A 26359-nucleotide genomic window follows, 5' to 3' on the forward strand; every position below is an offset into this window, starting at 1 on the left:
CCCAGCCGCAGTGTGGCTGGGCCCCCCCGCAGGTGAGCAAACTTCCCCTGGTCCAGGCTGTTGACAGACTTGTGGTCAGGTTCTGTGCGCCACGTGCTGCCTGGAGGGTCACTACACAGGGACTGCTGCTGCCACACAGCTGAACTTGGGCAGAGCCATAACCTGGTCCCCAGTGCACGTCAAGGAGGAAGCCTGAGAAAGAAAATCTAGCCTCTGTCAATTACCGTCCTGTTTACAGGACCGAGTTCACCTCCCTCCTGCAGCATCTGCGTGGCGGGCGTGGGGACCCATGCACTGGGACTTTCTCTCACTAGTGAACTGCTGGCAAAGCTACCTGAGGCCCCGGGTCTAGCCAGGTGACATGAGGAACCCCCACCGCACAGGTCTGGGGGACAGGAAAGGCTCAGGGATGGCCTAGCAGGGGCAGCAGTAGGTCAGGACTAAAATGCATTGGCAGAGCTATCTATGGGACTACGTGGCCCCAGCCATCACTTCAGCAGCAAATTCCCCCATGCCCACCAGTGAAGCCAGGTGCCACCCCTGGCCAGTCAGGGTCCAAGACCCCACACTCACCTTTCAAGTACACAACAGACGTGCCACAGCGACACAGCTTGTCAAGGGCCTGGGCTAGAGCCGTCTGTATCTCCCGGGCTCCCGGGAGCTGCCGGTGGCAATCTGAGAAACAGAGATTGGGTGAGAGCCGAAGGCATGAAGAGCCACACGTTCAAGGTTCTCACCAGCTGCCGGTGCATGTGTACCCGCTGCAGCCCTGCCCTCAGTCAGAGCCCCAGAGGGCCAGCGCGCCGCCTTGCATGGAGCACAGCCACACGGAGGCTCAGCCAGGAATCCGTTTGCCGAGGGGAGCGGGAGCGAGAAGCCCCTTTGAGGGATGAGGTCATGAAGAACAGACGCCAGCAGCAGCCATCTCCAGGTGAACCGCACCCGGTGTGAACGGCTGAACCCAGCCAGTGCGATCGCCCGGCTTCCAGACCCTGCTGCTTTCCTGCAGATCTCTGCCTGGAGAGACAGGCCTGGGGTCATCGCCCCCATCACGTGCCTCAAGGGCTGCCGGTCTGGGGCACGCATCAGGAAACCTCATTTCTAGCCCCAGCCTGGCAGTACCTCCGGGCACTAGCTTAAGCTAGGCGCTTCCCCACCCAAACCTTCTGTGAGCCCCATGGCAGGACTCCCTGCCTGTCCTGGAGGGGCTGCTTTTCAAAGAACCGGGGGATGGTGCCTGGCTGGTGCTGGGCAGGGTGTCCACCTAGGCTGGTATCCTAACGGTCCTTCCTGGCCTTGAAATCCTGAGACTTGCTGGACCTCAGTTTCTGCACCTGTGAAGTGGGGATAATGCTGCCTCCTCCCAGCCCAAGGGGTTTACCTTTGTAAAGGGCTTTGCAAGCTACACACAGACACAGGACGAGCTATTAGCCGCTGCAAGAGCGGACGCCTGCTCTGCCTCAGACCTTACGGGGGTGTCAGCTTTGGTCCTCTGGGAGGACACAGCGGGGCTCTGCCTTGCCAGCAGGGACGTGGCAGTGTGGGCATGAAATCCACCCTTGTGCAGACCGGGCTTACGCACCCGTGACGCCCAGGGGGCTCGGGGCATGTCAGTACCAGCGCTCCACACGGGGCGAGTGTCACCTTTGAGGCCAAACGTGGGACTCCACCATACTTCTTTTAACACCCCGGTTGGGGGGGGCAATGCCCCTCCCGCTCTCCCTGGGCTCCGAGCTGGGACAACGGGGAGAAGAGGAGCGGGGCGTGTGGTGATCACGATGCTGCGGGACGAGGCTGAATGCCTCGTGCTAAGCCCAGTGCTGGCGTCACAGGCGCCCTGGTAGCATGAGCCCCCCCAGGATGCAGGGGAGGAGCTGAAGTCTTGGGGGCTCTGGCAGGCTAGAAAGGAGACTGGTAGGGCTCTCCCTGGGGGAGCTAGGACCCACCTGCTACCCGGAGGCAGAGGGAGACGGCCTGGCTGAAGCGGCTGCTGGGACAGTCATTGAGCTGTCTGGGGGTGGGGCTGCCGAGGGTGAAGATGGAGGAGTCCCGGGTCACAGAGCAGCAGCTGCACCGGCTCACGGACACGTTGCCCGGCTGGTGGCTGCAGGGACAGAGACACAAATGAGAAGGAAGAACATGGGACCTGCAGCCCGGCTGCTGGCGCTTGGCTCTCTGGTACGGAGCCGCCCTGCTGCCGCCCACACCTGCTCTAGGGGCCAGGGGAGGCTGCCCCCCCCATGGCCCCCGCTCACTGGACCTCTCAAGCTGCAGCGAGTAGTGTCACCGGTGCAGCCTTCCCCTCCAGGGACGGGCGCTGGGAGCCTGAGCCAGTGTGCACCCTGCCCAGGGCGGAGCCACCTCCAGCCCGGGGGGGGGATCCCTGCCTCCAGCCCGGGGGGGGGGTCCCTGCCTCCAGCCCGGGGGGGTCCCCTGCCTCCAGCCCGGGGGGGGGGTCCCTGCCTCCAGCCCGGGGGGGTCCCCTGCCTCCAGCCCGGGGGGGGGGTCCCTGCCTCCAGCCCGGGGGGGTCCCCTGCCTCCAGCCCGGGGGGGGGGTCCCTGCCTCCAGCCCGGGGGGGTCCCCTGCCTCCAGCCCGGGGGGGGGGTCCCTGCCTCCAGCCCGGGGGGGTCCCCTGCCTCCAGCCCGGGGGGGGGGTCCCTGCCTCCAGCCCGGGGGGGTCCCCTGCCTCCAGCCCGGGGGGGGGGGTCCCTGCCTCCAGCCCGGGGGGGTCCCCTGCCTCCAGCCCGGGGGGGGGGTCCCTGCCTCCAGCCCGGGGGGGTCCCCTGCCTCCAGCCCGGGGGGGGGGTCTCTGCCTCCAGCCCGGGGGGGGGGTCTCTGCCTCCAGCCCGGGGGGGGGGGGTCCCTGCCTCCAGCCCGGGGGGGGGGGTCCCTGCCTCCAGCCTGGGGGGGGGGGTCCCTGCCTCCAGCCCGGGGGGTCCCTGCCTCCAGCCCGGGGGGGGGGTCCCTGCCTCCAGCCCGGGGGGGGGGGTCCCTGCCTCCAGCCCGGGGGGGGGGTCTCTGCCTCCAGCCCGGGGGGGGGGGTCCCTGCCTCCAGCCCGGGGGGTCCCTGCCTCCAGCCCGGGGGGGGGGGTCCCTGCCTCCAGCCCGGGGGGGGGGTCTCTGCCTCCAGCCCGGGGGGGGGTCCCTGCCTCCAGCCCGGAGGGGGGGGGTCCCTGCCTCCAGCCCGGGGGGTCCCCTGCCTCCAGCCCGGGGGGGGGGTCCCTGCCTCCAGCCCGGGGGGGTCCCCTGCCTCCAGCCCGGGGGGGGGGTCCCCTGCCTCCAGCCCGGGGGGGGGGTCCCTGCCTCCAGCCCGGGGGGGTCCCCTGCCTCCAGCCCGGGGGGGGGGGTCCCTGCCTCCAGCCCGGGGGGGTCCCCTGCCTCCAGCCCGGGGGGGGGGTCCCTGCCTCCAGCCCGGGGGGGTCCCCTGCCTCCAGCCCGGGGGGGGGGTCTCTGCCTCCAGCCCGGGGGGGGGGTCTCTGCCTCCAGCCCGGGGGGGGGGGGGTCCCTGCCTCCAGCCCGGGGGGGGGGGGTCCCTGCCTCCAGCCCGAGGGGGGGGTCCCTGCCTCCAGCCCGGGGGGGGGGGTCCCTGCCTCCAGCCCGGGGGGGGGGTCTCTGCCTCCAGCCCGGGGGGGGGGGTCCCTGCCTCCAGCCCGGGGGGTCCCTGCCTCCAGCCCGGGGGGGGGTCCCTGCCTCCAGCCCGGGGGGGGGTCCCTGCCTCCAGCCCGGGGGGTCCCCTGCCTCCAGCCCGGGGGGGGGTCCCTGCCTCCAGCCTGGGGGGGGTCCCTGCCTCCAGCCCGGGGGGGGGGGTCCCTGCCTCCAGCCCGGGGGGGGTCCCTGCCTCCAGCCCGGGGGGGGGGGTCCCTGCCTCCAGCCTGGGGGGGGTCCCTGCCTCCAGCCCGGGGGGGGGGGTCCCTGCCTCCAGCCTGGGGGGGTCCCTGCCTCCAGCCCGGGGGGGGGGTTCCTGCCTCCAGCCCGGGGGGGGGGGGTCCCTGCCTCCAGCCCGGAGGGGGGGTCCCTGCCTCCAGCCCGGGGGGGGGGGTCCCTGCCTCCAGCCCGGGGGGGGGTCCCTGCCTCCAGCCCGGGGGGGGGTCCCTGCCTCCAGCCGGGGGGGGTTCCTGCCTCCAGCCCGGGGGGGGGGGTCCCTGCCTCCAGCCAGGGGGGGGGTCCCTGCCTCCAGCCGGGGGGGGTCCCTGCCTCCAGCCCGGGGGGGGGGGTCCCTGCCTCCAGCCGGGGGGGGGGTCCCTGCCTCCAGCCGGGGGGGGTCCCTGCCTCCAGCCCAGGGGGGGTCCCCTGCCTCCAGCCGGGGGGGGTCCCTGCCTCCAGGGACTGAGACGGGAGCTCCTTGCGCCGGGTCTCAGAGTCCAGCCCAGGAGCTGGCGGGTGGCCAGGGTGGGAGACTGGGACCAAAGCAGCTACACATGAAGCCAGGCCCCAGGGCCCGAGGGTGGAGCCCAGCGCGTGAAGGGCTGCAGGGGTCCAGGCGCGTTGCTCTGAGGAGCAGGGCTCCCTTCTGGCCGGGGCAGACTCTGCTGCACGTGCGGGGGGGGGGGGGTCCGAGATGCACCCTGCCCGACCCGGGGGTCAGCGACAAGTAGCTGTGACTCAAGAGCCCTGGCTGGTTCCCTCTGGACCCCCCTCCTGGACAGAGGGACCGATCTCCACGGGCGCCAGGGCCTTCTCTTCAGCCAGCCAGGAGCACTCAGTCCCAGGTCCAGACGAGGCTTCTAACCCACCTGGCCAGGCCGTTCCCCAGCCGGTCCCCCCTCCACGCCACCGGCTGCCCATGCCTCTCCCGCAAGCAGGGGTGCCCGTCAGTTCAGTCCCTCCGTCGCCGCATTGGCGCTACTGACCGAGACGCCCACGTTTAGTGCTCCAGCGTCTCCTTCAGAACGAGGGCAGGGCAGAAAACGGGGCCAGTGGCTGAGCAGGGTCGAGATGGGCCGCTGAGTTCCAGTCCAGACTCGGGATCAAAGGGGAGACTGGCAAGTCAAGCAGCCGGAGAGAGGCCGGTGCGTGGTGAGGCCACCGTGGGGCTGAACGGAAAAGGGGCCTCTCCCAGGTGACGGAGACCTTCTCGGGGGTCTGCTCTTGCCCTAGAAGAGCCGAAACCAGCCCCAAAGCTCCTCCCCACTGAGCTGCCTTCTCACCTGTGAGTCTCGAGGGCAGGCCTCCCCGGGGTCAGGATCTCCAGGAGCTCTGGGTCTGCGCTCCCCTGGCGCACGTACACTAAAGCATCCAGCAGGTTGGTAGCAGATGCTGCTCCCCCCACGGGGAAGCTGCTGCTGTTTCCGGCATACAGGGCGATGGCTTGGGGGCCAGTGCCGAGGAGAGGGCTGCTGGAGTTTGGCGGGAATGGCAGGTCAGCTGCACCACAGGGAGGGTGGAGAAAGAGGGACAAGGAAGAAAAAAGATGCCCACAGGCAACAACTCAGCAGGGAATTCACAGAGCAGCAGATCACAGCCCTTAGCGCAGGGCGAGTGGATTTCAGAGTCTGGCCCCACCCTTTGCAGCTGCTACAAAGCGCTTTCTTTTGGGCTGCTGAGCCCAAAGGTGGGTTGTGGGGGGCAGTTTCTGCACAGCTGGTCTCTGCTTGCGTAAGGAGACAAACCTGCCCCGCGCTCTGCTCAGACAATCAACACGCTCAAAACAGAAAAAGAAGTTCTGATGTGATTTTATTCAGACTTGGCCTAACTCTCAATGAGATCTGCAGACCCAGGCAAGCCCGAAAGCTGAATATATGGTTCTTATCACACATAGTTGCTTAAGAAATTCCATCTGCACTCTGTGATTGCATATCAACATGTGAGGGTCTGGTAGAGGCAGAGGGTGATGCTAAGGGTCAAAGTTCAGCCTTCATTTTGATGCATTTCCTCATCCCCTGCTCCTCCTTATGGTGGTGATGACATTACTGTATTTCACTTGCGAGCTAATCCCCACTGCAGGAGGTAGAATGTTATAATATTCCTCTAGCACTTTCAACCAGCGACTCTTCGGCCACGTCTAGACTGCAAGCCTCTTTCGAGAGAGGCTTTTTCGGAAGATACTTTCAAAAAATCCTCTTTTGAAAAAGAGCGTCTAGACTGCAACTGGTACTTTCGAAAAAGCAAGCCGCTTTTTCGAAAGAGCGCACACAGGCAGTCTGGATGCTCTCTTTTGAAAAAGCACAGTGTGCATTATATAGCGCCTTTTTTCAAAAGAGCACTTTCGAAAAAAGGCGTTCTTCCTCATAAAACAGGGTTTTCCACAGTCGAAAAAACTGCCGCATTCTTTCGATTTACTTTCGAAGGAACGCAGCAGCAGTCTAGACGCAGGGGCAGTTTTTTTGAGAAAAGGCCACTTTTTTCGAAAAAACCCTGTAGTCTAGACACGCCCTCCAAGTGCAAGACATTAAGGCTGTGTTTAAACAACACCCCTCTGTTGGCAGAGGGATGTAAATGAAGCACTTTGAAAGTGCAAATGAAGCAGGGATTTAAATATTCCACGCTTCATTTGCATAATTGCATCATGGCGCTGTTTTGAACAAGCACCATTTCGAAACTGAAACCGTGGTTTAGACGTGGTTTTTTCCACAAAGGAGCACTTTTTCGAAAGAACCTATACTCACCCCATCTACACTGCAGTTTCAGTTTCAAAATGGCGCTTGTTCGAAACAGCACCATGACACGACTATGCAAATGAAGCGTGGGATATTTAAATCCCCGCTTGATTTGCACTTTCGAAGTGCTTCATTTGCAGCCCTCCGGCGACAGAGGGGTGTGGGTCAGACGCAGCCTGAGGAATGAAACCTCGGTGCTGGGAAAAGGCAGGGAAGTCCAGTCCCTGATTGGCAGCTGGGAACAAGCACCGGAGACTGGAGCTCTTGAGGGGGGCCACGGTGAGGCTCAGTGACAGAGCTGCCACACAATCCCTACTCCTGGGCTTTGCCTACTAAGTTGGGCGGCACCGTGGAATAAGGCCTGGCCACGGCTCTATTCTCCTAGTGGGGGCACTGGGGCCTAGACCCAGCCTACATTTCAAAGGAGGCTAGAGATCTGGGGCACCTCAACGTTGGTGTCTCCTTAGAGAGGCCTGATTTTGCTAAGTGTTCACTCTCTGCAACATCAGGTCCTTTAATGGTGCTTCACTGGGAGGGGCCCAGGAATGCAGGAACCCAATATCAGTTCTCTTTTGAAAATCTTATACCCCTACAAAATAAAAACTAGGAACCCCGTAAGACATATGGGCCAAAAGTGGCCAACGTCTCACCTGAAACAGACCCTCTCCACAGTATCTCCTACTGCTGTCCCGGGGAACTGGTTTCATAGTGACTCAAGAGTCCCTTGCTAATCTAACAGCAGTCAACGTATTCCAAGGGCCTCACACCCCACCGGGCTATCCCTGCTTAGCTTGAGTCAGCAGGAGTTCACAGCCAGAGGTAGCTGGAATCCCCTTCGCTTTTTCACAGTCCTCAAACTCCATGAAAGTGCAGGTGGTCCTGGTGTAAGTTTAAAGCACCATCTTTCTGAAGGAAAGCGGACACCGAGAACAGACTGCCAGCCGTCTGAAATTCAGCAAGAGAAGCAGAAATTATTTGGAATGACTAGTCTTAAAGAGAGGTGGGTGACCTAAAAACCTGTTTTACCTGCTGTTGCTGTAAGTAGGACAAAGTTACTATGGAAGAAGAGAGGTCCCTTGACCTTTTTCAGTCAACTCTGTGCACTTAGCAGCACTTTCAGTTTCCTCTTTACTCAGTTGCCACATTCGTGTGAGTCTGTCTGTCCGTTGTACGGAGACACAAATCTAAGTTAATATATGGCTTTGACTCTTGTGGTATCTAGCGTCTCACAGCCTTTGAGGTGCTTATCTGCACACCACATCCTCCCGGAAGGACAGGCCGTCACGAAGCCCTTCTCCGTGCCTCAGTGTCTCAACTGGAAGAGGCTTGTCCGGGTCACACAGGAAGTTTGTGGCAGAGAGGGAATTGAGTTCCAGGCCAGCAATCTAACCACTAAACCATCCTTCTTCCCAACACACACACCAGCCCACGAAGGCAGAACCACAGTGCTTGGGAGGAGGATTCAGGCAGAGGACCTGCGTCCCATTCTGCTCCTCTGCGATGCACAGGTATCCGAAGGGACGTCTCTTCTTCCACTGTAACTCTGCCCTTCTTACAGCAACATTCAACATGTCTCTAGAAAACGAGTCGTGCCAAATAGTCTCTACTTCTCTTGCCAGATTTCAAACAGCCAGAGTCCTCGTTTTCCTCCGATGTCGCCTAACTCTAAGGGCACCTCTATGCTGCACGAAATAGCCACGCTCCGTCTACACAAGCTGCCCGTTATTTCGAAATAACAGGCGCTCTATTTGGGCATCCCGGTAACCCTCATTCCACAAGGGATAAGGGAGGTCTCGAAATAGCACGTTACTCCAAAATCTGGCGCTGCGTAGACACGCCAAATTTCAAAATACGTTATTTTGACATAGAGTCAAAATACGATGAGCAGTTTGCAGCGCGCTCGTTGCACGTCGCATTTTGAGTTGAGGGTGCTGCGCAGATGCACCTAAGCGACTGGTCGGCTTTTTAAAAAGCAGCCAGCAACTAGCAGCTGCTCTGGCGGGGCCGCCTGGGCCGCAGACGGCAGCTCTGAAAAGTCTAACGCGGTCAGGTGTTTGTGAGCCCTCACTCCCGGAGCTGCCCGAGACCTCTGCTGAGTCAGTCTCCACCGGCCAGACTCCTCTGCTCAGAGGGCCCTTTAACAAGATACTGGCTCCCCACCCATTTCTCCACAGGAAATGCAGGAAGCCAGGAGAAGTCAGCACAAGCCTAGTCTGGTAACTTTACCGCTGGCTCACAGGCGTTCCGGCCCGGGTTTCAAGGGGGGCGGGATACGTGGGACTCGCTGCCATTATTAGATGACCTCCCAAGAAGAGGGCAGTCAGCCCTGCACTACAGATGGGCAAACTGAGGTACAGTGGTGCCCACTGTCCCCAGAACTGGGGCAGAGTCTAGCTCCCCCCCCCCCCCACCCCGGCACTGCTTCTCTGGAGAAAGCCAACGGCACCTCCTTCGACAGTGCCCAGAATGGGCTCCAACCTCGCTCGTGAGCCCGCTCTGGGCCTCCCCCGCTTGGGGCCCCCTCCCAGGGCGAGGACAGGACCGTGGGACTCTGCTGCCATCCCCCTGCCCCCGCCCTCAGGCGCGAAGAGTGGGATCCTACCTGGGGTTCTGGCTTGTGCAGGACCAATGAGGAATAAGCCGTCGGGAGAGGTCTTGCCATAGACGTCCATGCAGAAATACACCTCTCTGGTCCGCCCTTCGATCAGCACCAGCACCAGGTCCCTCAGGACAGTGGAGGGGGGTCCCTGGAGCTCAATGAACGCCGACTCCCCAGGCGAGCTGCCCGCGTGGACCTCGCTGATCAGCGCGGTCAGCAGGGAAGTGGGGATGCAGTGGTTCTCCTTGCCTGGGGTGGGCGTGGCCACTTGGAAGACCCACTGAGAACCTGCCCCAGGGCATCTTTCTATCGACTCGTCTGTGGTCCTGAAGGACGGGTCCTCCAGGAAAGCATCCCTGCTGGGGGTCAGCACGCTGAGCAGCGCATCTGCTCGGTCGCTCCTCCTCGACGTGTGGACCAAGGCATCCACCAGTCCCTCGCTGGTGACCCTCATGCCCTCCCGGCAGCTCCCCTCCCCGTGATACAGGGCAATGGCGTCAGGCCCGTTCTGGATTGTGTTCTTCGGCAAGATGACGGAGGGCCGGGGTTTCACCGTGGAAGACCCAACAAGAAAGAAGCCTTGATGATCGGTGACTGTGCCCTGGAGGTTGAGGACTTTGTAGGCTTGGTTGCCATTGCCATTGTAAAAGACCAGGCAGTAGCCATCCAAGGGGGCCGCTCGGCCGCTGGTGTGGTAGAGCTCCACAAACTCAGAGGTGTCTTCCCCCGGGTTGTCTGCGTTGAGCTCGTTTATCAGGAGGGAGTGCTCTGTCTTCTGCTCCCGGGGGCTCCGGAGGAGGTCCCGAGCCGCTGCCTCCCAAAGCAACATGCACAGCAGCACCCCGGTGGCCACCAGCCGCCTGGCTGCAGTGGCAGAGGCCATGAGCTCTCCCACGTCCTGAAATTCTGGGGTTTCTATTCCAGTTCAACCCAAGAGGGTGCACGCCGGAGCGAATGGGAGTCCCGTCAGCAGCTCCGTCTCCTTGCTCAGACTGGCGGGCGAGAGAAGCCCCTAGAACCGGGCACCCACAGGAGACCCGGCGCTCTTCTGGGAGCCCAAGAGCGCAGAGTGAAGGGGAAAGGCCACATCCAGCTGCTGGAGGGGTCAGGAGGAGGAGGGACACCTCCCACCTCTCCCTTTGAAAAGAGACACGGTTACATAGGAAGGAAGGAGCTTGAAAAAAACCACAGTGGAAGCTGAGGGCATTAAACAGCCATTTGTATCCAAAGCCCCTGCTACAAAGCGGCTCCCCTGGCCCCTAAAACAGCCCCCCCCCCCCGAGGCTCTCCTAGCAAAGGCGAGTATGGAACGCGGGCAAGGGACAGTGCGGGGACGCCCCTCCAGCCAGCGCCACTCCAGCTCTGGCCGCCCCTCAGCCTGAGGAGCGAAGCGGCTCCCAAGCCAGCCGGCCTTAGCTGTGTGGGCCCCGCACAGAGCTGTGCAGCTTGCCCGTGCTCCATGGCCGCGGGGCAGAACCGCAATATTTTAGAGACGTGATTTCATACCGGCCGGCAGGCACTACTGGGATATTGCAAAGCTACTGCACACGCGGCCCCCGGCGGGAGCCAAAGCAAAGAAGTCAGTGTCATGGTCTTCTCTTGAGATGCCTTTCGTAGTGACATCCTTGGCCTGTCTCTCTCATTCAAAGTGCTGCCCTGTGGGTGGAAATGGGGTAACTATTGCCTTGCATTGAGATCGGCAGCTCCTGAGATCAGGAGCTGATAGAGGAGGTATCTGAGCCTTTAGCTATGATCTTTGAAAAATCATGGCAGACAGGGGAGATTCCAGAAGACTGGAAAAGGGCAAATATTGTGCCCATCTATAAGAAGGGGAATAAGAACAACCCAGGAAACTACAGACCAGTCAGTTTAACGTCTGTCCCAGGGAAGATAATGGAGCAGGTAATTAAGGAAATCATATGCAAACACTTGGAAGGTAATAAAGTGATAGGGAATAGCCAGCATGGGTTTGTGAAGAACAAGTCATGCCAAACTAATCTGATAGCTTTCTTTGATAGGATAATGAGCCTTGTGGATGGGAGAAGCGGTGGATGTCATATACCTAGACTTTAGTAAGGCATTTGATACTGTCTCGCATGATATTCTTATTGATAAACTAGGCAAATATAACTTAGATAGGGCCACGATAAGGTGGGTGCATAATTGGCTGGATAACCGTAGTCAGAGAGTTGTTGTTAACGGTTCTAAATCCTGCTGGAAAGGGATAACAAGTGGAGTTCCGCAAGGGTCTGTTTTGGGACCCGTACTGTTCAATATCTTCATCAATGATGTAGATATTGGGATAGAGAGTACGCTTATTAAGTTTGCAGATGACACCAAACTGGGTGGGGTTGCAACTTCTTTGGAGGATAGGGACATAATTCAAAATGACCTTAGCAAGTTAGAGAAAGGGTCAGAGGTAAACAGGATGAGGTTTAATAAAGAGAAATGCAAAGTGCTCCACTTAGCAAGGAACAATCAGTTCCATACATACAAGATGGGAAGCGACTGTCTAGGAAGGAGCATGGCGGAAAGGGATCTAGGGGTCATAGTGGACCACAAGTTGAATATGAGTCAACAGTGTGATGCTGTTGCAAAAAAAGCTAATATGATTGTAGGTTGTATCAACAGGTGTGTTGTAAGCAAAACGCGTGAAGTCATTCTGCCGCTCTACTCTGCACTAGTTAGGCCTCAGCTGGAGTACTGTGTCCAGTTCTGGGCGCCACATTTCAAGAAAGATGTGGAGAAATTGGAAAGGGTACAGAGAAGAGCGACAAGAATGATTAAAGGTCTAGAGAACATGACCTATGAAGCCAGGCTTCATGAACTGGGCTTATTTAGTTTGGAAAAAAGAAGATTAAGGGGGGACATGATAGCGGTTTTCAAATATCTAAAAGGGTGTCACAAGGAGGAAGGAGAAAATTTGTTCCTCTTGGTTTCTGAGGACAGGACAAGGAGTAATGGGCTTAAAGTGCAGCAGGGGAGGTTTAGATTGGACATTAGGAAAAAATTCCTAACTGTCAGGATGGTCAAATATTGGAATAAATTGCCCAGGGAGGTGGTGGAATCTCCCTCTCTGGAGATATTTAAGAACAGGTTAGATAGACATCTGTCAGGGATGGTGTAGACGGAGCTTGGTCCTGCCTTGAGGGCGGGGGGCTGGACTCGATGACCTCTCGAGGTCCCTTCCAGTCCTATGATTCTATGATTCTATGACTTCAATAGGGCCTGCGTGTGGTGCAGTCTCGCCTCCATCTCTGTATCTGTGCCCGGCGGCGTGGAAGAAGCTATGTGCATAGATTTGCAACCACGCTCAAGCTGCGGCCCTCAGCACGTGCTGTGAGTATCACTGTGGCCACCGGGGCTTCCGGAGCTGAGTAGCCCTGGCGCAGAGCAAATGGCAAACTAAGGTCCTGGAACTAAGCCAGTGAATTCAGAGGCCAGCAGCGCATTGCAGGGCCTGGCACATGCCCGTGAAGTGCCCTTGAACGGCTCTTGCACACGCTCGGTGTTCCGCTCGAAGCTCGGGCCGGCGTGTCGCCGTTAGCCAGCTCCTCTCCGGGGACCGAGCCGCAGAGCTGGGGTACAAGGAAGCGGGAGGGCGGGCATTAAGACGCAGCGGTGCCCCACGTTTCTGGGAGCCGAGCACAGCTGTGTGTGGGTCAGGACAGCTCTGCTCACAAGCCCCAGTAATAATGTCTTCCCCAAAGCGCCTGTCACCGGCTACCCCCCGGCCCTCTGGGGCCCCTGCTGGAGAACTAGGCCCTGCCACACCCTGCCCCAAAAACGCGCAGAGGAGGGTCCTCCGAGCTGCCTCGAGGGGCGGTGTCAGGGCCCAGCGGCGGGGCCAGAGGGAGTTCGGTTCCCCGCTGGAGCTGGAGGAGTGTGGCGGGCGGGGGCGGGCATGGAGGGACAGGGCAGCGTTGCAGGAGCCAGGGAAAGTGAGAAGGAGCCCTGAGCTGGTTGCTAGGACTCCATTAGGACAAGGCCCTGAGCAGTGGTGCCGACAGCCCCTGTGGGCCCCTGGGCAAGGTGGAGGGGGGAGCTGGCTCTGTATTCCCAGAAGAGGCGGAGTCTCAGGCAGGAGGGGCGGGGCTTGGGCAGCCAGTCCTCCAGCCCTCAGAGCTCCCTGGGGCACACAGCGCGGTGCTCCAGCGGGGATTTAAAGAGCCCGGCGCGCCGGCTGCCACAGCAGCAGTGGTGGTGGCTGGCGCCCCAGGCGCCTTTGAACCGCCGGTCCCCGGGGGAAGCGGCCTGGAGGCTGAGGCAGCAGAAAGGGGAACTGATCTCTAGTGGCCCAGCAGGAGAGCTGCGGCCAGGAAGCCCCGTGAGGGCAAAGACGCTGTCCCCAGGGAGGGGGCCCTGCATGGCAGCTCTGTGGAGGAGGGGCATCCAGAGGGAGGGTGCTGTGCACACACTCGCCCAGGGCGCTGTCACCGTGCCTCAGCCACGGCGGGAGAGTCCTTCGCCGGCCAGGCCGTGCCCCGGCGAGCCCTGGCCCTGGCTCTCTGCAGTGAACAGGCCCAGAAGTCTCCCGACTGCGCTCAGTTCCTCTCCTTCCACCTCCTTCCACCACCCGGAGCAGCCTGGAGCCTGTCTGAGCCCCGGCCTAGGAGCCCAGCCTGACCCCCGGCCCCGCCCAGGGGACTCCCAAACTGGCCTGCCTCCCCCGCTTGGTCTCCAGCGCTCAGGAAGAGGGAGGGGCGGGGCCCGGCAGGCCCAGCTCATTTCCCTGCAGCTCAGGAGGGGGCTGGAAGAGTGAGGGCACCAGCTAGAGAGGCAGATGCCTCAGGCCCCCCCCCGCTACCTGCCACCATTCTCCCCAAAACGCAGGCTGCCCCATCTCACCTCCTTGCACCGTCCTGTGTCTTCAGCCCCCGTGAGCCCAGTGCTCTGTCTGTGACTGCAGCAACTGTGGGAGGGAAGGGAAAATGAATGTCTGTGCTACGTGCCACTTCCTTTCCTCGGTCAGGCTGCCCCATGCGGACCTGCTCCTAAAATGCCCCATGCGGACCCGCTCCTAAGCTCCCCGCGGACCCGCTCCTAAGCTGCCCGCGGACCCGCTCCTAAGCTGCCCGCGGACCCGCTCCTAAGCTGCCCGCGGACCCGCTCCTAAGCTGCCCGCGGACCCGCTCCTAAGCCGCCCCATGCGGACCCGCTCCTAAGCTCCCCATGCGGACCCGCTCCTAAGCTCCCCGCGGACCCGCTCCTAAGCTCCCCGCGGACCCGCTCCTAAGCTGCCCGCGGACCCGCTCCTAAGCCGCCCCATGCGGACCCGCTCCTAAGCTCCCCGCGGACCCGCTCCTAAGCTGCCCACGGACCCGCTCCTAAGCCGCCCCATGCGGACCCGCTCCTAAGCTCCCCGCGGACCCGCTCCTAAGCTGCCCACGGACCCGCTCCTAAGCCGCCCCATGCGGACCCGCTCCTAAGCTCCCCGCGGACCCGCTCCTAAGCTGCCCACGGACCCGCTCCTAAGCCGCCCCATGCGGACCCGCTCCTAAGCTCCCCACGGACCCGCTCCTAAGCTCCCCGCGGACCCGCTCCTAAGCTCCCCGCGGACCCGCTCCTAAGCTCCCCATGCGGACCCGCTCCTAAGCTCCCCGCGGACCCGCTCCTAAGCTCCCCACGGACCCGCTCCTAAGCTGCCTGCGGACCCGCCCCTAAGCACCCCATGCGGACCCGCTCCTAAGCTCCCCGCGGACCCGCTCCTAAGCTCCCCGCGGACCCGCTCCTAAGCTGCCCGCGGACCCGCTCCTAAGCTGCCCGGGACCCGCTCCTAAGCTGCCCACGGACCCGCTCCTAAGCTGCCCACGGACCCGCTCCTAAGCTGCCCGGGACCCGCTCCTAAGCTGCCCGGGACCCGCTCCTAAGCTGCCCGCAGACCCGCTCCTAAGCTCCCCGCAGACCCGCTCCTAAGCTGCCCGGGACCCGCTCCTAAGCTCCCCGCGGACCCGCTCCTAAGCTCCCCGCGGACCCGCTCCTAAGCTGCCTGCGGACCCGCTCCTAAGCTCCCCGCGGACCCGCTCCTAAGCTGCCTGCGGACCCGCCCCTAAGCACCCCATGCGGACCCGCTCCTAAGCTCCCCGCGGACCCGCTCCTAAGCTCCCCGCAGACCCGCTCCTAAGCTGCCCGGGACCCGCTCCTAAGCACCCCATGCGGACCCGCTCCTAAGCTCCCCGCGGACCCGCTCCTAAGCTCCCCGCGGACCCGCTCCTAAGCTCCCCGCGGACCCACTCCTAAGCTCCCCGCGGACCCGCTCCTAAGCTCCCCGCAGACCCGCTCCTAAGCTCCCCGCAGACCCGCTCCTAAGCTCCCCGCGGACCCGCTCCTAAGCTCCCCGCGGACCCGCTCCTAAGCTGCCTGCGGACCCGCCCCTAAGCTCCCCGCGGACCCGCTCCTAAGCTCCCCGCGGACCCGCTCCTAAGCTGCCCGCGGACCCGCTCCTAAGCTGCCTGCCTCGCTTGTACCGCGCCCCATCTCGCCTCGGCAGCCACCGCCAGCACAGCGGGGTCTTTTCCTGCACCCAGAGGGAGCCGCCAGTCCCAGCTGGTCTCCCGATGATGAGGCTCATGGGACAGGTGACCGATTCCCCACGGGAAAGACAACAGCATGGCCAGTTCTGAAACCAGCTCTAGAAATGGGAGGTGGGGAGGGACTGGCCAGGGGGGCACTTACCCAGGTCAGACATTCCCCGGCTTCAGGAGGCTGCTGTTAAAAGACACACCAGCTCCCCTGCCAGCCCGAGTACCAGGCCTGTCTAGCCACGGGCAGGTGGCACCAGGGATAACCAGCTGACGTCACGCACAGGCCTGGGAGCCAGACACTGCTCGCAGCTCCCATGGCCCGTGGGACCCTGGGAATGACAGCTCCCCCCGTTTGTACCCGAGGGAGCAGCACCACTGCCCCCGCCCTGTGTCCCAGGAGGGTCACTGCTCACAGGTCACTGGGCCCTGCAGGAGGAAGGCAGAGCAAGTGAAGGGCTCCAGGGCCACAGGGCACCCGGCACAGCCCCGCCCGGCCCCATGGCTCCAGCAGCACCGCACCCAGGGCTGCCAGGTGGTTTCCACCAGGCTGCGGGACACACTTGCCATGACATCGCCAGCTGCACCCCGGGGGAGTTCGAGCAGCCGGGCAGTTCTACTGTCGCCATTGGGTCCAGCGCTCCAGCACCCGCCTGTCGGGGCCCAACCGGGCCCCCGGCCGCCTTGGCACCGCTGGGGGGGGGCCGGGCACACGGGGTGCCACTGGCAGCTGAGGGAGGGGCTGGGGGGGAGCCCGGTGAGAGACCCCCCCCCGCAGAGAGCCTGGGCCGGGCAGGGAAAGGGGCCCAGGCTGCAGAGCAAAGCCCAGCGAGCCAGGGCGCCGGGCTCTGGGGGACCCGCCCGAAGGGGCAGCCGCCCACGCGGCCGGGACAAGCTGGGGCCCCGCTCTCGCCCTCCCGCCGGCCGCCCCGGGGGGCCCCGCGGCACCTACCTGCGCGGCGGGGACCGAGCTCGCCCAAGCGCCGCTTCCAACAATGGAGCCGAAAGGAAGCGGCCGGGCTCCCCCCGGCGGGCACCAGCACCGGCCCGCCCGCGTCTGCCCGGCTCGCAGCCCCGCCGGCCCGGTGCGGGGCTCCCCAAACGCAGCGCCGCGGGGATCGTTCCGGAGGGACCGAGCGCCCCCCCCCCCGGCTGTGCTCGGAGCTGGGCACGGGGAAAAGTCCAGGAAAGGGCGCCAGGGCTTGGGCCGCTGCCCTGCCGAGAGATCAGCAGACCCGGACTGTTCAGGGGAGAAGGGGGCGGGGATCGAGGTCTGGAGAAAGCGACTCAGGAAAAGTGACTGACTTGTCCCCACAAGACCAGAACGAGGGGCCCCCACGTGAAACGAATGGGCAGCAGGTTTAAAGCAAAGGAAAGGAAGTTCTTCTCCGGGCAGCGCACAGTCAACCTGTGGAACTCCCTGCCAGAGGAGGTGGAGAAGACCAGGGCTCAGAAGAGAACTAGACACATTCTTAGGGGACAGGTCCATCAAGGGCGGCCAGGCAGAACGGGAAGGAAAGGCGATCCTGCCTCTGGCTGTCAGGCACCGGGAATGGGTGACACAAGCACTCGATTGCTTATTCAGTCCTGGCATCAGCCACTGCTGGCAGACAGGAGACTGGGCCGGAAGGCCCCTTGTCCTGACTCAGTGTGGCCTCTTGTGTTCTTATAGACCTGGAAGGGACCTGAAGAGACAAGTCCTGGCCCCGCCCCCATGGCAAGTCCACGCCCCATTTAGACCATCCCTGACAGGCATCTGTCTGACCGGCTCTGAAATCTCTCCAGCCTCCATCACCCCCAGGCAACTATTCCAGGGCTTAGCCACCCCAACAGGAAGTTTCCCCTAATGTCCAGCCTCAGCCTCCCTTGCTGCAGTTTAACCCATCGCTTCTGGTCCTCTCCTTTGGCCTCCTCCTTGGAACACCCTTTTAGGTGCTTGACAGCTCAGTCTCCTTTCCAGACTAAACAAGCCCAGTTCTGTCAGTCTCCCTCCTAGGCCATGTTTTCTGGACATTTCATCATTTGTGTTGCTCTTTCTGGACCATCTCCAATGTCTCCGCATCTTTCCTGAAAGGTGGCACCCAGAGCTGGACACAACACTCCGGCTGAGGCCTGAGCAGTGCAGAGTAGAGCTGAAAACGGCTTCCTGCCGGGTCTTGCTTGCAACACTCCCGTTAACGCAGCCCAGAATCACGTTTGCTTTTTTTTGCATCAGTGTCACACTGCTGAGTCCTGTTTAACTGGGCTCCACTATGACCTGGTCATGGGGCCAGCACTCACTCCCACAGCGCCTCCTGCTGGTCATTCAGGGAATCAGCTCTCCTGCCTCAGAGCACCCTCTGCCTGTCCATGACCCAGGTCTTCTTTTGGTTCAGCCCTGTGTCCCTCCCTGGTCACAGTGCCCTTTCCTCCTCGTACTTCCCAAGGTCAGGGCCCTTCCTCTCCCAGGGAACCCCAATCCCCCTCACCCACCTTGCCTCAGTGACCCACTGCCAGTATTCAGCTAGTCCCACCTCGGGCAACCTGCCCCTTGAAGTGGCCACTCATCACTGGCAAGGGCTGTTGGCCTGCTGCCTTTGCCTACCCTGGCTGTGTCCCTGCAGCCTGGGCGAGCCAAGCCACCAGCTCCCCTGTCAGCCAGGTCCCTCCTGCTCCCCAGCCAGAGCAAGAGTGGCCGCGCTCCTCCCCCGAAGCCCTTATTTATACAGCCCCAGCTGGGCCCTCATTGGCTGAATCTGCCCCAGCAGTGGGCTCCACACTCTCCGCCTTCTCCCAGAGCTGGGTTTGAACCCTTAAAGGGCCAGTGTGGGGCAGCTGCCCTGTCACCGCCCCCAGATCCATTTCTGCAGCGCTCCTTCCTTGATAGTCATTTCCCATTCTGTGTGTGTGACACTGATTAAGTGGAGCACTTTGCATTTGTCCGGGTTGGATTTCATCCCATGTACGTCAGACCACTTCTCCAGTTTGTCCAGATCCCATCCCCCAAAGCAGTCGCTACCCTTCTCATGTTGGGATCACCTGCAAAGTTTATGAACAAACTCTCTGCGCCATCATCTAAATCGTCGCTGAAGATATTGAACTGAACCAGACTTAGAACTGAGCCCCACAGGGTCCCACGTGTCAGGTCTTTCCAACATGACTGTGAACATTGAGAACTACTCTCTAGGAACTGTGCTCCAACCAGTTATGCCCCCACCTTATAGTAGCTCCATCTAGGTTGTATTTCCCTAGATTATTCATTGGAAGGTCATGTGAGGCTATATCAAATGCTTTACTAAAGTCTAGGTATCCTACATCTACTGCTTCCTCCTTATCCATGAGACAGCTAATAGGTTTGTTTGACGTGATTTGTTCCATCTGTCAGGGATGATATAAACCGAGCTGGGTCCTGCCATGAGGGCAGGGGACTGGACTTGATGATCTCAAGGTCCCTTCCAGTTCTAGTGCAGCATCTCCCCGAGTTACGACCAAACACTTGGCTGGAACTTGATCCATTCATAACTCGGACCCCATTGAGTTACACGCGACTGCGCTGTTCTTAAGCACGGGTCGCATTCGTAACTCGGGGACCGCTCCATGGGAGCTTTGCTCGTAAGTGCGAACGGTCGCACCTCGGGGAGCGGCTGTATTCTGGGAGTCTATGAAAGCCACGCTGGCTGTTAATTATCACCTTATTATCGTCTAGCCGTTTGCAGATGGAGTCCTTAGTTACTTCCTCCATTATCTTTCCTGGCACAGAAGTTAACTGACTGGCCTGTAGGTTCCTGGGTTGTTATTTCCCTTTTATAGATGGGCGCTATGTTTGCCTGTTTTCAGTCTTCTGAAATCTCTCCCCACTTCCATGATTTTTCGCAGGTGACAGCTAGAGGCTCAGCTACCTCCTCGATCAGCTCCTTGTGTACTCTGGGATGCATCTCATCAGGCCCTGGGGACTGGAAGATGCCTAACTTCTCAAGCCGTCTTTAACTCGCTCTTTTGCTATTTCAGTTTCTGAACCTACCTCCTTCCCCCGGGCATTCACTATGGTCAGTGTCCACTCACCATCAGCCAGGCCTGCCAATCGGGGAGGGGCCAAGAAGGCAGTTACCCATGGGCCTGGTGACTCAAAGGGCTCCTGGCAGCGGTGGCGGCAGCTGGAGCACTGGACCCTTTAAATTGCCTTGCCACGCTGTGCGCTCCAGGCCGCCGTCAAGGCAGGGGAGGGAGAGGTGCCCAGTGCCTGGCTCCAGGAGGAGCTGAGGGCAGCCGGCAGCACCCCGCCCAAGGCCCCTCCTTTCTGGGGTGCGAGCGAGGCCCCGTGCACACCTTGCCGGGGGTCACAGGAGTTGTTGACTCCTCTGCCACCAACCTGCGTGGTGAGAAGCAGCCCAAAGAACGCACTGAGCTCCTCTGCCCTCTCCCCATTTGCTCTTGTCCCTGGGTGCCTGGGTCTTCCTCTGGTGCTGCGGTGAGCGTAGGACGCTGCCTTTGGCACAGTGACCCCGAGAGACTCGTTTACCGTCATTGTAACGAGTCGGAGGCTTGTTCTTTGGGCTTCTTTTCTAGCGCTCGTGAGCAGGCCAGCAAGTCCTCTGGGGCTGGGGTGCCTGGGCCCCAGGAATATTCCTGGCCCAAGGCCTGGCTCCAGCAAAGGTCGGGGCCCGGTCTCTCCTCTGGCTCTGCCTACTGCTCCCCCACCCCCTTTCCTGCGTGCATCCCCTGGCCTCCCTGCCCCCACCAGCCATGCAGCGTAGCCAGAATGGCTTCTGCCAGTGCAACCCACACACCTGTGGTTCACTGTCCCATGCGGTGGCACCTAGACCACAGCAACAGATGAGACCAAGAGACCTCTGCAGCAGGGGCGGGGAGCCAGCTGGCTTTGAGCTCAGGGGGTAGTTCTCCTATACCAAGCTCCCGAGGTCCCAGGTTCAACTCCCCCTGGTGGTGGTTATAGCAGCCCACCCCTGTGCTGCCCCCCCATGGGGGTGTCGCTGCCGAGGGCTGCCAGGTGTCCGGTAGTTCTTGTGCCCTCTGTCCGTAAAAAAAGTCAGAAAATACCAGACATGCAATGGGTGCTACTTTCTGTTCTTTCGGCTGAGCACTGGACAGAAGCAGGCGCAGGCGGTGAGAGCGGCTGGGGGGCGGGGCACAATCGGCGCTGGGAGCCTCTGGTTAGGTGCAGGGGCCGGGCGGGGGCGGGGCGCGGTCGGTGCTGGGAGCCTCTGGTTGGGTGCAGACGCCGGGCGGGGGCGGGGCACAATCGGCGCTGGGAGCCTCTGGTTGGGTGCAGGAGCCGGGCGGGGGCGGGGCGCGGTCGGCGCTGGGAGCCTCTGGTTGGGTGCAGACGCAGGGCGGGGGCAGGGCGAGGTCGGCGCTGGGAGCCTCTGGTTGGGTGCAGACGCCGGGCGGGGGCGGGGCACAATCGGCGCTGGGAGCCTCTGGTTGGGTGCAGACGCCGGGCGGGGGCGGGGCGCGGTCGGCGCTGGGAGCCTCTGGTTGGGTGCAGACGCCGGGCGGGGGCGGGGCACAATCGGCGCTGGGAGCCTCTGGTTGGGTGCAGACGCCGGGCGGGGGCGGGGCGCGGTCGGCGCTGGGAGCCTCTGGTTGGGTGCAGGAGCCAGGCGGGGGCAGGGCGCGGTCGGCGCTGGGAGCCTCTGGTTGGGTGCAGACGCCGGGCGGGGGCGGGGCGCGGTTGGCGCTGGGAGCCTCTGGTTGGGTGCAGGAGCCGGGCGGGGGCGGGGCGCGGTCGGCACTGGGAGCCTCTGGTTGGGTGCAGGAGCCGGGCGGGGGCGGGGCGCGGTCGGCACTGGGAGCCTCTGGTTGGGTGCAGACGCCGGGCGGGGGCGGGGCGCGGTCGGCACTGGGAGCATCTGGTTGGGTGCAGGAGCCGGGCGGGGGCGGGGCGCGGTCGGCACTGGGAGCCTCTGGTTGGGTGCAGACGCCGGGCGGGGGCGGGGCGCGGTCGGTGCTGGGAGCCTCTGGTTGGGTGCAGACGCCGGGCGGGGGCGGGGCGCGGTCGGCGCTGGGAGCCTCTGGTTGGGTGCAGACGCCGGGCGGGGGCGGGGCGCGGTCGGCACTGGGAGCCTCTGGTTGGGTGCAGACGCCGGGCGGGGGCGGGGCACGGTCGGCGCTGGGAGCCCTCAGCTGATGGCGCCGGAGGAGTGACGGGGGAGGGGGAAGGGGCGCTGTTTCAGCGCGTTGCGGCGCCGCAGCCCAGGAGAGGAGCCCTCGGCCGCTCTGTGGCTGCGTTTCGGCGCCTTCCAGGGGCTCTCGGCCAAACCGACTAGGGTGGAATTTCTGCTTCTTCCCACTGGGACACCCAAAGACCTGGCTGTGGGGGAGTCTCCTTCCTAGGTCACCCCCGCCCCCCCGCCCTGCCATGGCGTCGCCCCGGGGTCTGCCCCTCTCTGCTGTGGGTAGCGGCTCTGCTGCCTCCCCCTTTGTTCCCAGCTCGGTGGCTCTTGGGAGCAGCCCGTCCAGGTGCTCTCACCTTGGCACCGCCAGGTCCAGTCAGTTCCTTAGGGCTGTCACACGCCCCACGCTGTCCCCTTCGCTCCCTCGCTCTCTGGCCCGAGGAGGCTGGCGCTCCCGAAAGCACGAGCCTGGTTCCCTCCCAAACGTCTCGGTCTGTGCCGTGCCACCGGACGCCTCGTGGGATTTGCTGAACCAGATTCACCCAGCCCCCCTCTGAGACCTGCCAACACGTCTGCAAACCTGCTGGCTGGTCACGAGGGCGCCAACTGGCATGAAATCTGGGAAGCAGCTCGCTGAAGGAAACTCCCTTTCTGGTACGGGCGCATGTGTCATCCTTGCACAAGGCTGAAGTTCTGGGCTTAGTTACAGTAATCACCAGCAAGTGACATCCGGTCAGCCCTTGCAAAACACCTCCAGCAGCACGGCGACTTCCCCGCCGCGCTCCCCGTGCAGGCTCAGCAGGCCACCGAGCCAGCCGGGGGTGGCAGCGGTTTGGACATCGTGAAGGAAACCAAAGCAAACCATTTAGGACTCACCTAAGACGCGCTGTCTAGTAAAATCAGTGAGGGGCGGGGGGGAGTCACCGTAGGGCCAGCAAAGCCTTTTGTGTCAGCTGAGTGCTGGCAAATCTTCACTGTCTCAAGGAGAGTGACAAGCATTTCAGTTGGGACGTGTGGCCACAAAACCGGCAGGTTTCCTCGTTAGAAAGGAACGAGTGTCCCAAACCCGGGTGGCGAAACTCGCATCTTTGCAGAGTATTTCAGGCACCTGATTCAGCATTTTCACCCACCATGGTTCCGTTTACAGACCGTCGCCGGCAGTGTCCTTCCTGGCGACGCCACCCCCCGTGATCCCTATTTATAGCCAAGGTGCAGCCCCCTTGGGAAAGCTCAGCCATCGTCTGTGAATGTAGGCGCGGGACCTAAAGGTACAGGAGGGGCTGCAGCACCCCCAGCCCGGGCTCCCAGCCACTGCCCCATGCGCCTGGGGTCCCAGCTGCCAGCCCCATGTGCCGGGATTTTGCTCTTGGCTGGAGCAGGGAGTGGCCTGGGGCCAGGGGGCTGGATTTCAGCGCCCCCATGTTTTAAATGTTCCTGGGCGACTGTCTGCAGACCCCGCCCCCCGGGATCCCCAGACGCTGCAGACCCCGCCCCCCGGGATCCCCAGACGCTGCAGACCCCGCCCCCCGGGATCCCCAGACGCTGCAGACGGTGCAGGCCTCAGTGCTAGTCAGGGACGTCCCAGACGCAGCAGAGCCAGATACACGAAGGAATGTGACCTTTGTAGCCAGGAGTAGTGAGCACCGAGAACCAGGCTGCTCCCTGGCTCTTGTCCGTCCCTACCAGCTGAGGCAGCGGTGTGGAGCCAACAGCCGCCGCCTTGCAGAGTGCAGAGGAGCGCGAAGGGAGGCGCAGCGTGCACGGGCCACGCCAGGGACCACGCCAGGGACCACGGGTGGCCAGCTGACACCCACAGCCCAGTCTTGAGGGGCCAAGGCTCCTACGTGGGCTGGAGCGGGTGGCACGGACTCAACGCTGGGGGCACAAGAGGAACGTGCGTCCTAGGCCCTGCTTTAGGGCACACGACTGCCCCTCGGGTTCTTCGCGCGCGGGCTCAGGCCGCTCCCTGGCTGGCGTGTGCTCAGGTGTGCACTGCTGCTGGAAGGCGACGGCGTTCCACAATGGGCGCAGCCCCCTCGTCTGTCTGGCCACCGGGCTGCTGCCTTTGCTCCTGCGTCCTCGGCCCGCACACCGGTCCCCGTCTGCTGCCTTGCTGCCTCCCCGGCCTAGCGCAGCCCCTGCAGCAGGGGCCCGTCAGCTGTTCCCAGTCCCCTGTCCGGGCTGAAGCACGGGATCGCCTGGCGCGCCAGGGCTTCAAAGGGCGCGCGCCACGAGGAACGCAGCAAAGCCCAGCGAGCCAGGCGGGGCTGGTCACCATTGGTGGAGGCGGTGGGGTGGTGTCCTAAGGAGCCTCTCCCCTCCCCCCCGGGGGCAGAAAGCAGCCAGGGCGGGGAGGCTCCAACCACATTTGCTCTCAACACGCCGGCGGAGCGTCGCGGGACGGGACCTCGGGACAACGCGACGTGGCGAGACGGGCGAAAGCCCCTGAGATTTGCCACCACGGGGCTGGCGACGATCACTCCGCAGTGTCGCTCCGGTGCCGCCAGGCACCCGCCCCATGAGCACGGGCGCCAAATCCGCCCTGCCAGGGCACTTCCTAGGGCCTGACACAGGCTGGGCTCCGGGGGACACGCTGCTCTGGAGCAGCCCCCCGTCTCGCTCGACCTCAGCCCCACGCAGCACTCGAGCGCCCGGCGAGCCGCCTCCCTGGGGGTTCCGGCCTGCCCCCCACACCAGGGCACACTGCAGGCAAAGCGCCACGGGGGCTCTGGCCTGCTGGCTCTGGCTCGGTGTTCATTGGGAAGCATCCGTGGCCTTCCCACGGGCTGGGGGCGTTGCCAGCAACAGCTCCTGCGCCCTGCATCGGAGAGGCAGCCCCCATGGCCCTGGGGCCCTCTCTCCCCTTGGGGTCTAGGGTGTTTAGTCAAGAAGGGCTGCTCTAGCGGCCGCTCTCTGGCCTCTGCTCTCCAAGCCAGTCTAGCCCTGGGGATGGCGCCTTGGCGCGTGCACCGACAGCGCCCTGCAGATCCCGGCACCAGCGCGGAGGGAGCGTGTGGCTGGCGAGAGCGAGCGCCGCGGCGAGGCTCAGCGGCCCCGCTCCTGGACCCCCAGGGCACGTCGGGACTCGCTCCATCGCCCGGGCGACACCAGAGAACGGCAAAGAAGTGGGCAGAGAGCGCGCCAGTTCGGTTAGCCAGTCGGCAAGCGAGCGGCAGCCACAGCGCCGGCTTTATTGGCTGCACCCGTGACAGAGCCCAGCTAGGACTGCGCTGAGCGCCGGCTTGGCCCAGCACCTCGGGCCGGGCATCTGCGCTCAGCTTGGCAGAGCCACGTGGCAGGTGCCGGCGGCAGGGGCCTCCCCCGGCTGGGCAGGGCCATGCGCGTGCGGTGGCTGCGGGAGCCAGCCCGGCCCAACCCCCCAGGTCTAGGGACAGACTCGCCCTCCCTGCAGTCAACAGCAGCTTCCCAGCCCCCCAGGCCGACCATGCGCAGGCTTTTGGAGCGCGGCCCTCGCTCCCCCCTCCAGCAACGCCTGGCCCCACTCACGTGCCCAGAGTTCATCGGAAGGCTGGGGGGCAGGGCTGCAGGGCGGGAGTGAGGGGCACCGGTGGGATTGGAGGGGGGCAGGGGCTGTGGGGCAGGACTGAAGGGCACCAGTGGGGCTGAGGGGCAGGGCTATGGGGCGGGAGGGAGGGGCACTGGCAGGATGGGGGCAGAGCTGGGGGGTGGGAGCGAGGGGCACTGGCGGGACGGGGGCAGGGCGATGGGGCGGGAGGGAGGGGTACTGGCAGGACGGAGGCAGGGCTACGGGGCGGGCCCGAGGGGCACTGGCGGGACGGGGGCAGGGCTATGGGGCGGCAGCGAGGGGCACTGGCGGGATGGGGGCGGGGGCAGGGCTATGGGGCGGGAGCAAGGGGCACTGGCGGGACGGGGGCAGGGCTATGGGGCGGGAGGGAGGGGCACTGGCGGGACGGGGGCAGGGCTATGGGGCGGGAGGGAGGGGCACTGGCGGGATGGGGGCAGGGCTATGGGGTGGGAGCGACGGGCACTGGCGGGACGGGGGCAGGGGTACGGGGCGGGAGGGAGGGGCACTGGCGGGACGGGGGCAGGGCTATGGGACGGGAGGGAGGGGCACTGGCGGGACGGGGGCAGGGCTATGGGGCTGGAGGGAGGGGCACTGGCGGGACGGGGGCAGGGCTACGGGGCGGGAGGGAGGGGCACTGGTGGGACGGGGGCAGGGCTACGGGGCGGGAGGGAGGGGCACTGGTGGGACGGGGGCAGGGCTACGGGGCGGGAGGGAGGGGCACTGGTGGGACGGGGGCAGGGCTATGGGGCGGGCCCGAGGGGCACTGGCGGGACGGGGGCAGGGCTATGGGGTGGGAGGGAGGGGCACTGGCGGGACGGGGGCAGGGCTATTGGGCGGGAGGGAGGGGCACTGGCGGGACGGGGGCAGGGCTATGGGGTGGGAGGGAGGGGCACTGGCGGGACGGGGGCAGGGCTATGGGGCGGGAGGGAGGGGCACTGGCGGGACGGGGGCAGGGCTATGGGGTGGGAGCGACGGGCACTGG

At 63.5% G+C, this 26359-nt stretch overlaps 1 protein-coding gene across 7 annotated transcripts in view; it reads right to left on the reverse strand.

Annotated features, from left to right (window-relative positions):
* Positions 1-23321, reverse strand: part of LOC106731912 (uncharacterized) — a 46150-nt gene extending 22829 nt beyond the window's left edge. Inside the window, exons 1-6 of one of the 7 annotated variants that reach the window (XM_075899002.2) lie at positions 22707-23321; positions 14045-14108; positions 9200-10333; positions 5149-5365; positions 1947-2104; positions 574-675 (exon numbers count right to left, since the gene is read on the reverse strand). In XM_075899002.2, the coding sequence (XP_075755117.2) occupies positions 574-675; positions 1947-2104; positions 5149-5365; positions 9200-10079 (1357 nt within the window). In that variant the 5' untranslated portion in view covers positions 10080-10333; positions 14045-14108; positions 22707-23321. The other 6 variants (XM_075899003.2, XM_089782186.1, XM_075899004.2 and 3 more) reach the window with 6 other exon arrangements.
* Positions 23322-26359: the final 3038 nt, after the last annotated feature.

The sequence above is a fragment of the Pelodiscus sinensis genome, chromosome 15 (assembly GCF_052426305.1).
Source record: "Pelodiscus sinensis isolate ZL-2025 chromosome 15, ASM5242630v1, whole genome shotgun sequence".
NCBI lineage: Eukaryota > Metazoa > Chordata > Testudines > Trionychidae > Pelodiscus > Pelodiscus sinensis.